A 14,572-nucleotide genomic window follows, 5' to 3' on the forward strand; every position below is an offset into this window, starting at 1 on the left:
TTACCTAGCCTAGAGTAGGACTTTCCTATACCCTTGTTCTTAAAGTATAGTAAGCATGACTTAAATGAATTCCTTTTGAGTTACATTATGCAAGAAAATGAGTGTGGGGGAGTAAAAGTTTGTTCTTACGTTTATATGTATGTTCCGAGATTCAAAAGAAAAAGAAGAAAAAAAAAAAAAAAAAAAAAAAAAAAAAAAGAGTGAAAATAAGTAAGAATGAACTCACGAGCGTTGATGGTTGAAGAAAGGGTCCAAAAAGTTGAATATGGCCCTAAGTTTTGTGTGACTTTCCCTTGGGTGTTCAAAGTTGATTTTTGCGTTCTAAAGGGAATTCTAAGTGCCTAATTCAAATACTTTGCTCACTATTGCTTTAAGAATGTTTGTTTATCCTTCACCTTTCATTATTAGCCAATACCCTAGCCCCGTTACACCCCTTTGACTTCTATCTTGATCGTTATGTGTTCAATAATGTGGAGTTTGGAATTGATATGAGCATATGGTGTCACTGGTTCTTGCATCTAAGTAGTAGCATTCCATTCATGAGATCATACCTAAACATGCTTATTAACTCCAGAAATTGCTTCCTTTGAAATACATATATGTGAGTGTTCATTTTTATGTTTACATCAATCTTCTCACATATACCTAGTGTAGGGTGTGTAGTCAGAAAATCTGTGTGAAAAACGAGAGTATATCTTGTAAGGATTTGAGCAAATTCTCTAAGGCATGTTACTACATTCGAAATGTGTTTTAAATGCTTAATTGTGAACTAGTATGTGGTGACTATGATTAAAAATGTACTTAAGTGTAGAGATGGCTAAAATCTGTGGGAATAATGATTTTTAACTTGTTATGTGCATTGGAAATCCGTGAGACGATTGTTGGAAGGTGTAGGTGGTGTTTTGTTCGTTTTGTCTAGTTTCGTGTTCTTTTGTTGTTTTGTTTTGCTCGAGGACTAGCAAAAGATAAGTGTGGGGGTATTTGATAGGAGCATATTTAGGCGACTTACTTTGCTTGTTCTCGTGCATTTACGTTGTGTTTCTTTAGTTATTTTAGTCCTTTATGCTTCTTTTGTGTGTTTTCAGGATAATAAGACGTGTTTGACGAAAGGATGCATTGTGGAGTGTTTTGGAGCACTATTGGGCTAAGGATGGATAACTTATACTTGGAGCCCAAGTGTTGGATGAAATTGAAGGCCTTGTATGCACTTGAAGACACAAAACAATGGCCCTAACCCAATCACATAACACCTTGCCATGGGCTTAACACAAACACCATTCCTTGCCATGCAAGGATGAGCAATTTGGGTCCATTTCATGTACTTAAACTCTAGCCCAATCCACAATCACTTCAAAGCCATGCAAAACCTTTCAACACCCTTTAATCATCCCCCTTTAAGTTATGATTTTATTTCCTAACCCTACATGCATTATTTATTAGCATCTTCACATGCATTCACACACACTTTACACATTCAAACACTAGCCAAAACCGTGAGCTCCCATTCCCTTATGCCATTTTCAGATTTCCACCCACTAACCTAGTCATCAACACATGCATTCACTTCATCATTACACCACCACTCATTCTTTAATCCACATGCACATTCAATCATTCACTCAAGCACCCTTGTGCCATGTTTCCCCCTTTGTTCCCACCCATCACATGCATCATCATCAAACAAACAAGTCTATGCCGTGACCTTCCTAGCCATTTCCAGCTTTTCCCTTTACATTTCACATGCATTCCATACTTCTCCTAGCTGTTTTCCATCATTATTTCAGCCACCATTCACTCTTTAATCCACATGCATTCACACACACTTCACACAAACAACATTCACATGCAAACACAAGCTTTAACCAACAAATAAAACAGCCAACACATGCACCAAAACACTTTGTCGTGGGCACCATTCCACATTCCAGCTTTCCCTTTCATTTTCAGCTCTAACTCTTCATCATTGCAGCCACAAACACCTTAAACAAACAGCCATATACATCTCCACTCCTCCTATAAATACCCTTGCATTCCCATCACCTAGGGACATCTCATCTCATTCACAACACAACACACCACACAAATACACATCCATTGCCGTGCATATCCTTCCAATCTGTGCAGTTTTTATCCTCCATTTCAGCCACTATACAACCCCTTCCCATCCCTCCAAAACACTTCACATAATCCCCAAAGCTCACCTTAGACCTTGTGCCACAACAACGAGGAAGAGAAGAGTGCCTAAACGTTCATACAATTCAAGTTTGAGTTGTTGAAATGTTTAGGTGTTTCTTTGATTTCAATGTTTGAATTCAATTTTCTTTGTTTTGTAATGGAAGAGAAGAGTGCCTAAACGTTCATACAATTCAAGTTTGAGTTGTTGGAATGTTTAGTTGTTTCCTTGATTTCAAGGTTATGAGGAACTAAACCCCCTTTAGCTAGGGGTGATTCGAAACTATGTTTATATTTGCAATATGAATTGATTACGTTTGGTTGGAATTTCATAAGTTGTGGATTCAATTCATTTAACTGTTTGATTGATAACTTATTTATGTATGTTCATTGAGATTGAAAGCTTAATTTTCATGCATGAATATGATGCTAGAATATAAGTGAGTTTCACCTAATCGTTATGAACTTATATTCACAAGTAGTGGAGGTTGCTTATAAACAATCACGTTAAACGAATTCTTGGCATAAGTTTCATGCGTATTCCATAGTAACGAATGCCTCGTCAACACTTATAATTTTCATTGAACTTAATGATCTTGGTTGAATGTCTCTATCATGCGTATTCCATAGTTAGGGACTTTGATTAAGAATAATTTGGTTGTAATGCGTATTCCATTCAATCCAACGAATTTAGGGAAATCTGAAAGTTAATTTAAGCGGACCTAATTAACTTGGAGCATTGAGTTTCACAACTTATCGAAAGACCAACTGAGAATCAATATTGTATGCAAGTGTAACATGTGTGGAGAAGAACCCCTTGGCTATTCCATCATCCATATTTTCATCACATTCATATTTACATTTTGCCTTTAATTATATTCTGTCCATTTAATTTAATATCGTCCAAACACATTTCCCCCATATTTCGTTGAGTCTTAATCATTCGTATTTGTTTTATTTTTGTATCTTTAAGCTTTTGGAGTCATAAACAGTTTCAAATTCGTCTAAATCAAGTTCTAGTTTCTATTTGAGTCAGTTTGATTGTTTTAGGCAGTTTGAGTTTTTCAAAGCCATTCTGAGTCATAGTAGTCTTGTTAAGAGTATTTACATTTAGTTTTTGTGTTTTAAAGTCAATTCAAATTAGATTAGCACCCCTAGTTAATCCCCGGTTAGAACGATCCCTACTTAGATCATTACTACAATTGTCACAAATAGGGTTTAGTTTGTGTGCGTATAAAATAACGCATCACTTGGGCTTTACATATTAGGTTTAGGTCAGCCTAGAACATTCAATGAAGCATCCTTGTAGGTCTCGAAATTATTGACGTCGGCAGGAAGTGCTAGAAAATGGGCATGAGTGAGACAGTACTTCAGTTGCTGGAAACTCTACTCATAATCATCATCCCATTCAAACCTAACTCCTTTCTTGGTTAGCTTTGTCAAAGGTAAAGCTATGGCTAAGAAATCCTTCACAAAGTGCCAATAGTAGCCGGTAAGACCAAGGAAACTTCGTACCTCCACAACATTTTGTGGGCGCTCCTAATTTTCCATTATAGCTATCTTCCGAAGATCCAAGAATACCTTTTGCTAAAATGATGTGCCCCAAAAAAAAAAAAAAAGACACCTGATTCAACCTGGCATTTGCTGAATTTAGCTTAAAGCTAATTATACCTTAGCTTCTTTAAGGCCAAGCGCAGGTGTTTAACATGCTTGACCTCACTCTTGGAGTAAACCAGAATATCATCAATAAAAACTATCACGAACATGTCACAGTATGGATGGAATACTAGTTCTTTAGGTCCATGAAAGCCATTGGAGCATTCATCAACCCGAATAGCATCACAAGGAATTCCTAATTTGACATGAATTTGATTTTCCTTACTTAGGAGACAAGTAATACTTATAATGGACTTAAGCCTAGCCTGTTGGATTGAGGTTGTTTGACTATGTATTATGACTAGTTAGCTAATCGAATATAGTTACTCTGATTCTGTCTAAGAAGCTTAAGGGTTACGTGTCAAGGGCCTAAAATTAATAGTTCCATGTGTCATGTCATCAAACAAACTGGAAAATTGATGGAATTGGATGACATTTATGTGCGATGGTAAAGTTCAGTGATGAAATTGATATATTTTATACTTCAGGGACCAAAATAATGAGACATGTCAATCTTAGAGGGACTATTTTTTTTGAGAAAGGAGTTATACAAACAAGAAATTCTTAGCATACTCTGAGATTTTTTTCACACTAGTATTGATTACAATAATGCTAGTAATATCATATTATATGACAAATGGCGTGGACAACAATATTGTAACATCCCACATCGCACAGGGTAGTGGATCATGTAATCTTTATATGTATATTCCCATCTCTACCTAGCATGAGGCCTTTTGGGAGCTCACTGGCTTCGGGTTCCATAAGAACTCTAAAGTTAAGCGATTTCGCGTGAGAGCATTCCCAAGATGGGTGACCCACTACGAAGTTCTTGTGTGAGTTCAGAGAAACAAAACTGTGAGGGTGTGATAGGAGCCCAAAGCGGACAATATCGTGCTACAATGGAGTTGAGCCCAGGATGTGGTGGGGGCGGGGGCCGGGATGTGACAATTTGGTATTAGAGTCAGGTTATTGTAACATCCCACATCACCCAGGGGAGTGGATCCTGTAAGCCTTATATGTATATTCTCATATCTACCTAGCATGAGGCTTTTTGAGAGCTCACTGGCTTCGGGTTTCGTGAGAACTCCGAAGTTAAGCGAGTTTGCGCGAGAGCATTCCCAAGATGGGTGACCCACTAAGAAGTTCTCGTGTGAGTTCCCAGAAACAAAACCGCGCGGATGTGGTAGGGGCCCAAAGTGGACAATATCGTGCTACGGTGGTGTAGCAGGCCTGGGATGTGGTGGACCCCGGGTCGGGATGTGACAATTTAATTGTAACATCCCACATCGCCTAGGGGAGTGGATCTTGTAAGCCTTATATGTATATTCTCATCTCTACCTAGCACGAGGCATTTTGGGAGCTCACTGGCTTCGGGTTCTGTAGGAACTCCGAAGTTAAGCGAGTTTGCGCTAGAGCATTCCCATGATGGGTGACTGACTAGGAAGTTTTCGTGTGAGTTCCTAGAAAATAAACTGTGAGGGTGTGGTAGGGGCCCAAAGCGGACAATATCGTGTTACAGTGGACTCAAGCTTGGGATGTGGTGGGGGCCGGGGCTGGGATGTGACAATTTGTACGGAATCCAAAGCCAATGAGCTCCCAAAAGGCCTCGTGCTAGGTAGAGATGGGAATATACTTACATGATCCACTCCCCTGGGCGATGTGGGATGTTACAAATACGGCAATTAATAATTTTATCTTTAGATAACAATTGAGAGAGTAATCCTTCTTCAACCGGGAGACTATCTAGGAGGGAATTTATGATAATATATTCAATTCTCATACGATTATAATTATGTTGCCTAATCTCCAAGATATCATAATTTAACATGAATTGCCGGCACACTTTTATGTCTTCCGAAGTTGCCGCCGCACTTAGAATATATCACATACATCTCTTAAAGTAATAAGATCTTTTATGTCTAAATCGAGCATATCATAAGGGAACACTTTTCATGATAAATACCCTTACTTGTGTATATCACATACATCTTTTTATGATAAATCGCATATATATTATGATGTAATGAGCTAGGGTATTCAAGTTACGAGCTAGGGTCATATCAAACGCATTCTTTATGATCTCTTTATGATGTATATGATATGATCTCCACTTCTAAAATTACTTAGATCTCTTTATGATGCCTAAATATCTTAGCTTGTGTATATCACATGCATCTTTTTATGTCAAATAAGATCTCTTTAATTTCTCTCTAATCATCTATTTAACACACATTCTCTACACGTTGTTCGTTATGTGTAGACATGAAAACTCCTCTCTCCTACAAGGCTTAGTCAAGGCATATTTGTCAAAGATGGTTCACGATGTCGCACACATCACACCACTCTTCTATAAAATTACACCCATGATGTGATTCTACTTCCCGAAAGATATGTAGGTGGTTCGATCATGGAATCAATCACACCTTTGATCAACCCCATTCACCCATCATTGAAGTTCATGAGTGATTACTATCAAATACTGCCTCTGTCCATGGATATGCACAAATTTGATTCGAATAGCACACGTGGAACCACATATCCAATGATAAGGTGTAATATGGATAAAGGTTATTATCGTAAACAATCCCTAAAATGGGGTAACCTATCATTTAGTCCCTAAAGTTTATAAGATTAGTCAGTGTCATTCTGGAATTGATCACACACATCAATGTGGTCCTTAATGTTGAAGTATGTCAAATTTTTTGCTAATGTGCTTGATAAATGCACTATTTCCTATTATTTTATATCATTTATCTCTACGTTTTGTTAAGAAATTGGCTTTAAATGAGCCTGATTACTTTTCTTATCTTTAGCCAAATATGGCCACTTAGGAAATTTTTTTATTTTTTATTTTGAAGGGATAAATCAACTTTATGGAGGAGTTTCAATTCAAAGACAAATTGTAGAGTGAAGTTAAGAGTTTGACAATAATCATGTCGTATTAACAGGTCGTATAAGGAATTGTCAGGTCTAATGTATAACGCCACGCCATGACCAAAATGATAGAGGTTCCGACGGACATTTGTGACAAAAGGAAAAAAAAGAAAAGAAAAAAGGAAATGTAATTGTTACGAAATGACTGTAGTGACCAAATAGCGATGCAGCGCAGAAAGTAAAATCGAGGGCATGCGATGGAAAAGGGAGAGAAAAGTATCGAAGGTGCGAGGTCTGATAAAAGCAGCCGGCTTGCAGTAATAGGCTCTCACTTTGTAACTCCTCCGAACCCCATGGCTGAGAAGGATGCCGCTCTCGCCGCCGTTCCCTCCGATGCTCCCACCATGTATTTTCGAACACTTTTGATTCAGATTCATTTTACGTTTTAGAAATCATGTAATCTGTCTGATTAATTAGATTTGTTTAGATTAATTCGATTTATTTGTTTATGTTTTGCAGATTTGACAAGATAATCAACAAGGAAATACCGGCTAAGGTGGTTTTTGAGGACGACAAGGTGCTCCCCAGTCCCTAGTGTGTATCTTTGAATTTTCCTTTTATTTATTTATAATTTATTTATTTGCTTTTTGGAAAATTGCTTAAATGATGAATTACAAATTCTGATTGCTGAAATGTTTGTTTTTTAGTATTTGATCGATATGTCGTCAATGTTAGCTCGATATGTTCACAGTATTTGATTTTGATGAGTTCATCAATTGGGATTTGTGAATTAATCATTTCAGCTAATTTGTTTTTATATTATCCCCATTGTTTGGTTATAAGTTTGGGGCTGAAAAGTGTTAAACTAAAGAAGCTGCCATTTGTTATGTTTATACACTTGTTGCAACTATCCTGATCCTGTGACGGATATACTATTAGGCCCCGTTTGGTGGGCTGGATGGGATAGGTTGTGATTAATTAAAATGGACTTGAGTCTAGTCCGTTGTTTGTTATGTCAAAATGTGAGATGGACACAACTTGACAAGATGGGTTATGGATCCACAATAGAGTGGGTTATCTAACCTATCCTTATATGTGGGTTGCAAGTTCTGTCTTACAAGTCCCTGCCAATTCAATCCTATTCCTAAGGTCCAATCCCATCTAGCCTACCAAACGTGCCCTTATTTAACTCTTCTATTAATTTTGAAATGTAATTTAATTTATATAATATTATATTTTATAATTTCAAACATCTCTAAATTTTCTTTTTAGTACTCAAGTTCAGTCTCTGTAAATTTTCAAATCTCACGCATCCATCATCTCTACTCACATTATTCTATCATTTTTACTACTTTTATCACTAATTGGGAAGGAAAAAAAATAAGGCAAGTGTTCCCGAATGGGCCCTTAAAAGTGGAAAATTGGGTTAATAGTGGAGAGATGCAACTGATTTTCCAATGGACCTCCAAATGTTTTGAGAAGGCGACCTATCAAGTGTGATTCATGGAGATTCACTAGCTTCCTTAAGCCTGGGATGTATTATAAATTAATATGTTTATAATTATATAATATCTTGTTAGTTCAATGCTGTGTTAGCTGTTGTACAGTTTTATCTTCGTCTGTGTGTTTTTGATGCAGTCACCTTATTTCTGGTTCATGTATGTTATTGATTTTACGGTTCTCCCTTTTCTGGTTGCTTACCTCTTGTTTTTCTTTACTTTGAACAGGTCCTTGCTTTTAGGGACATTAATCCCCAAGCTCCAACACACATTTTGATCATTCCCAAAGTTAGAGATGGCTTAACTGGACTGTCTAAGGTACTTGGTACTGAACGTTCTTTGTTTCTTTTTTGTTTATGGATTTCCTCTCTTTCTCCCTATAAGAAATTACAGTAAGCAATAATGCTCTTTATTTAATTACGGAGGGAATATTAGAATTACTTTAGGAACTTTCTTGTCTGACACCCTATCATGTCTTCAATGAGGTACCGTTCGAAGGGTAAAAAAACCTTCCCTGGATTTGTGCATAGAAAATCTGACCAGGATTTTATCTATGTATGTGAATTGTGATAACCTAATACCCTTTTCTTGTGATTGTATCTGAGCTTCGTTCCATGGAAATTATTGACCTTTTCACTATGATTGGGAAATCACATAAATTTTGATTTCTTTCACTATGCATTGCTCTCCAATGTTCAGTCAGGGTAGACTTTTTAGATAGCGTGCTAAATTAATAATTCACTAAGTTTATAAGATAACACTTTAAAAAAAGTTTATATAGGTCCCACAGTATATAAATTAATAATTTCATGATACATACTCCTTATGATTCGACCATGAGGCCTTTTTAAAATATGACTCATTCATTGTTTGTTTCTTGAAATTTATGTCACCTTGGATCTCATCTCTAACTTTTCTTAACATGATAAGTTCTGATGTGGTCTTCTCATACTGCAACAAAAACAACAAAGCTTTTTCCCACTAAGTGGGGTCGGCTATATGAATCCTAGAACGTCATTGCGCTCGGTTCTGTGTCACGTCTTCTGTCAGATCCAAGTACTCTCAAGTCTTTTCTTAGAGTCTTCCAAAGTCTTCCTAAGTCTTCCTCTACCCTTTCGGCCCTGAACATCTGTCCCGTAATCACATCTTCTAACCGTAGCGTCAGTAGGCCTTCGTTTCACATGTCCAAACCAATTTTGGCTACTCCTACCTTACCTTGGATATTCTCATTCCTAATCTGATCCTTTCTCGTGTGCCCACACATCCAACGAAGCATTCTCATCTCCGCTGCACTCATTTTATGTACGTATCGATGCTTTACTGCCTAACATTCTATGCCATAAAGCATTGTTAGCCTTATTGTCGTCCTATAAAATTTTTCCTTGAGCTTTAGTGGCATACGACGTTCAGACAACATGCCGGATGCAGTCTTCCACTTCATCCATGTAGCTTGTATTCTATGGTTGAGAACTCTATCCAATTATTTGTTCTTTTGCAAGATAGATCGTAGGTAGCGAAAGCGGTTGCTCTTTGGTACTTCTTGGTCTCCAATCCTCACCCCTAACTCATTTGAGCCTCCGTTTGCACTGAACTTGCACTTCATATACTCTGTCTTTGACCGACTTAGGTGAAGACCTTTATCGTCGAACATTTTCTCCAAAGGTTAAGCTTCACATTTACTCCTTCCTGAGTCTCATCTATCAACACTATATCGTCTGCGAAAAGCATACATTAAGGAATATCATCTTGAATATGTCCCGTTAACTCATCCATTACCAATGCAAAAAGGTAAGGACTTAAAGATGAGCCTTGATGTAACCCTACAGTTAAGGGGAAGCTTTCGCTTTGTCCTTCATGAGTTCTTACGGCAATCTTTACTTCATCATACATATCCTTTATAGCTTGGATATATGCTACTCATACTCCTTTATTCTCTAAAATCCTCCAAAGAATGTCTCTTGTGACTATATGTGCTTTTTCCCAATCTATAAAGACCATGTGCAAATCCTTTTTCATATCTCTATATCTTTCCATTGATCTTTGTAAGAGATAAATTGCCTCCATGGTTGAGCACCCTAGACCGAATTGGTTGCTCGAGACCCGTGTCTCTCTCCCAGTGCATCATTGTATGATTCATTAACTTAATAACCCTATGGTTCATGCAATTTTGTACGTCGCCCTTATTCTTGTAGATAGGCACCAAAGTGGTCTTTCGCCACTCATTTGGCATCTTCTTCATTTTCAAAATCTTATTAAAAAGGTCTGTGAGCCATGCTATACCCGTCTCTCCCAAGACTTTCCACACTTCGATCGGTATATCATCTGGGACCACTGCTTTTCTATGTTTCATCTTTTTCAAAGCTACAACCACTTCTTCCTTCCTAATTCGGTGGTAAAAGGGGTAGTTTCTACACTCTTCTGAGTTACTTAACTCCCCCAAAGAAGTACTCCCTTCATGTCCTTCATTGAAAAGATTATGAAAATAACCTCTTCATCTATCTTTGACCCCGTTCTCTGTAGTAAGAATCTTTCCATTCTCATCCTTGATGCACCTCACTTGGTTTAGGTCCCTTGTCTTCTTTTCCCTTGCTCTAGCTAGTTTATAGATATCCAACTCTCCTTCTTTGGTATCTAGTTGCTTATACATATCGTCAAAAGCCGCTAGCTTAGCTTTTCTCACAGCTTTCTTTGCCTCCTTCTTCGCTATTCTATACCTTTGACCGTTTTCATCGGTCATATCCTTGTATAAGGTTTTACAACATTCCTTCTTAGCCTTAACCTTTGTCTGTACCTCCTCCTTCCACCACCAAGATTTCTTTTGGTGTGGAACAAAGCCCTTGGACTCTCGTAATACCCCTCTCAATAAATCATATTGCAACAAAAATTTCTTAAATATCATCATCGCTTTGAGAACTTCTTTCCATGAAACGGGCTCCATAGTAGAACTATCATCTTCGACTTCATCATCTTGATCATTTCCCATGACGCTCTCAATAATTTGCTTGTCAGTCAACATCTCTGAAGTTGTGTCTTCTCCAGGGTAGTTCAAGAGGTCCTCTACATCCATTCCATTACGATAATTCTAACTTTTTGATTACCTTGATAAATTGATAAGTGATTAATTAATCAATAAATTAATAAATTATTGATTTATCGATTATTTAATATTCTGCCAAACTAATAGATTTTCCTGGTCCCAAGACTTAATTTATAGAGGTTTAACTGTAGCCTTTCTATAAGAGTGGATTATATTTGTATGGTTGAATATCCAAGTTAGTTATTGATACATTTAAGGATTTCAAATAGACATAATTCAGGAAACTTAGATGTTTATCCTGTGATATAAAAAGATTCAAAGACACTGAATATAAAGCTCCGAAGCAGTTGACGGTTGACCTAAAAATACTCGTGTGAACAGCCTCACACTAGAATGTATAGTCTCTTAACCTGTTAATCATGTGGTGCTTGGTAGTTGTATCATAGTTTGAACTATGCTCCCCCGTCACTATTTCATATATATCTTGCAATATTACGGTGTTTGTATGCGAGTGATTTTTTATTTTATAAAATAATGTTGTCTTGTAATGATTTTAGCAGTTATATGTTCCTGAAACGAAAAAGGAAAATAATAAAATATGATTTAAACTTTGACTGCAGTAAGCTGCTTGCAGCATCATTCCCTCTCCAAACAGTGTATGCTTTATCTGTATAAAATTATTTACGGGTGCGAAACATGATTAGCAAGGTTTAACTTTTCTTTTGTATGAAATGTTGTATGAAATGGGATTTTTGTATGAAATGTTGTATAAAAACATTAGAAGAACATCAAATGTTGTATGAAATGGGATTTTTGTGGCGATCTATCAACTTTTCTTTTCTTGGGTTGAGTTTCCCTTTACAAGTTGTACATTTTGTACGAGCATAAGCTCATTTAGCCTTGTAATTTTTCAGTTCATAATTGTCGGATGACACAGTGGCGGAATTTAATGTTTTATTGGTTCGTTTTTGCTTTCCAGGCAGAGGAGAGACACACTGAGATTCTTGGTCAGCTTCTGTACGCAGCCAAGCTGATTGCCAAGCAGGAGGGTCTTGATGATGGCTACAGGATTGTGATCAACGATGGCCCAAACGGATGTGCGTGTTATTTCTTACTCTGAATAATTGGGATTGACATATCATTAAGTCTATGCTGAGCGATGTCTTCCTGCAGGTCAATCGGTTTATCACCTTCACATCCATCTGCTTGGAGGACGGCAAATGAACTGGCCACCGGGATAATGCGTACGTTTTAGATGTGCTTATATTGATTATGAGGGGTCCAACAAGATTTCCATGGGGATTGTGTTTGTGAAGATTATATTGACATGGTAACTAGTAGTTCCTAATGGTAGTGGAGATCTGGAACCTGTTATAAACCTTCTCTCTTAAAACTATTGAACTAGAATAAATTAATGTGGCCATGTTACATAAGTTGCTTTCGGTTTCTCCTTAAGAACATGAATTACAGATGTGCTGTCAAAGATTTATCCAAGAAATATTAGGCCATCTCGAATGGAGAGGGCTGAGGGTCCAAAGCCAAAAAATGGTCTGATTTGTCAAAAAACTCTTCTTCAACTGATGATTGGACTATATTATGTGGAGCTCACCATGCCATTATTTGGCTGAAGGGCATCAGGCTAGCCAAATCCAACCTCCTTCTTAGCCCTCTTTTGATGCTCAACCCATTAGTTGCAATAAGAGCATCTTCAAGGAGGGGTTCTATATGAGGCTGGAAAAGTGGTGGATAAGCGTATTTTAGAGTCCTAGGAATCTTTTGGGCTTTATAAAAGAATCTCTTCTAATGAGGGGTTATTTTTTTCGGACTCTATATGGGGTTGTATGTATTTATTTATATAGTAATTTAATTTTGCAATATATATATATATATATATATATATATATTTTATTTTAATTTTTCCTTAAATTGATTTTTGAACATACTATCTTAGATTTTTTTTTTTTTTTATGGACCTTTCACCAAATGCGGACATTTTAATTCCTTATCCATAGGGACAACGGAAAAACAAAGAGGAAGACACTTTGTATTCATAAGAAAATTAAAGACTAATCTACTGATCAAGGTGCAATCAGCATATCTATATAAATTCAGAAGTCAAATCACAGCCGCAATAGAGAAATTGCAAAGAAAAATAATATGAAATCACAGCCACATTATGTTGAATACAAGTACCTAAAACTCAACTTCTTAGTGTCATTTCTTATTGGTTTCAACATTTTTAAACATTCTAAATAAGTATTTAATCAATTGAAAATGTCACATCTGTTAAAATTCCATTTAAAAATTTGTTAAATGAACTATGGCTTCCTTTGTCTCCGAAATCAATAGAAGGTCATGAAAGCATAGCCTCTGCCAACTAACAGTCACCACCACCCCCATCAGGCCAGCACCTCCAAACCCAAAACAAAACCACTAAGTCTATGCACCCTACAATTCAAGCTGCCAACATTAAGAAGAAGGTCATAGAGGTTGCGGAAAATGGTATGCACCGCTATGATGCGGCTACCACCATCTTCATCTCCCATAAAGAAGAATTTGAAGCGTTACAAGCTGATGATTGGCAAATGAGGAAATTACATGAGCAAAAATAAGCTCCTTGAAATTGGGTCCATTTTCAATTTCATTCAATACCCGTCTGATCATTGGGTTCTAAATAATATAATTTATGTTTGAAATTAGATTTTTAGGCAACTAATATTGATGTTGATCATGATATACCCAGTTGGTGGGTTTTGAATATAATTTATGATTGAAAAATTAACTGGGACTTAACGGATGTGACATATTCAATAGATTGGGAAATTGTTTGAAATGTTCAATAGATTAGGTACTTAAATATTAAATGACTTATGTATCCTATTATGTAATGACAATTTTGATCTTATAAGGTTTAAAAAAAAAAAGAAAGAAAAAAAATCTCCAAATCACTTTTAACATATTATTTATTTTCTTAAACTCTCAAAACTCTGCTCACCCTCAATTGTAGAACAAAATCCTAACCAATGAAACTACAAACACGTTGATTGAGAAAAATTAATTTTGACGAATGGAACACGAAATCGACATTTTGGAAGGTTCAAATGAGGTAAGACCTCATATATTTCATTGTCATGTGATTTCAACGACATCGGTGTTTTTATTTTATTATTATATTTTTTTAGAAAAAACATCGGTATTTATTTAAGCTTGATTATGCTTTACCACTATACCTGCGTTCCTTAATATATAAGCTTGTGTTATTTAAGCCTTTCTAATGTCTTGCAAATATTTATGGGTTATGATAACGTGCGTTATTTAAGCCTGCCTATAG

The 14,572-nt window shown here is 36.6% G+C and overlaps 1 protein-coding gene across 1 annotated transcript; it reads left to right on the forward strand.

Annotated features, from left to right (window-relative positions):
• The first annotated feature begins 6,934 nt into the window (after nt 1–6,934).
• On the forward strand, nt 6,935–12,674 carry LOC137712725 (14 kDa zinc-binding protein). The gene is made up of 5 exons (XM_068451870.1): nt 6,935–7,111; nt 7,225–7,282; nt 8,433–8,522; nt 12,221–12,338; nt 12,415–12,674. Exons 1-5 carry the CDS (start codon nt 6,963–6,965, stop codon nt 12,480–12,482), a joined length of 483 nt encoding a protein of 160 aa, XP_068307971.1. The 5' UTR covers nt 6,935–6,962; the 3' UTR covers nt 12,483–12,674.
• Nucleotides 12,675–14,572: the final 1,898 nt, after the last annotated feature.

Source organism: Pyrus communis, chromosome 13 (genome assembly GCF_963583255.1).
Source record: "Pyrus communis chromosome 13, drPyrComm1.1, whole genome shotgun sequence".
Classification (NCBI taxonomy): Eukaryota; Viridiplantae; Streptophyta; class Magnoliopsida; order Rosales; family Rosaceae; genus Pyrus; species Pyrus communis.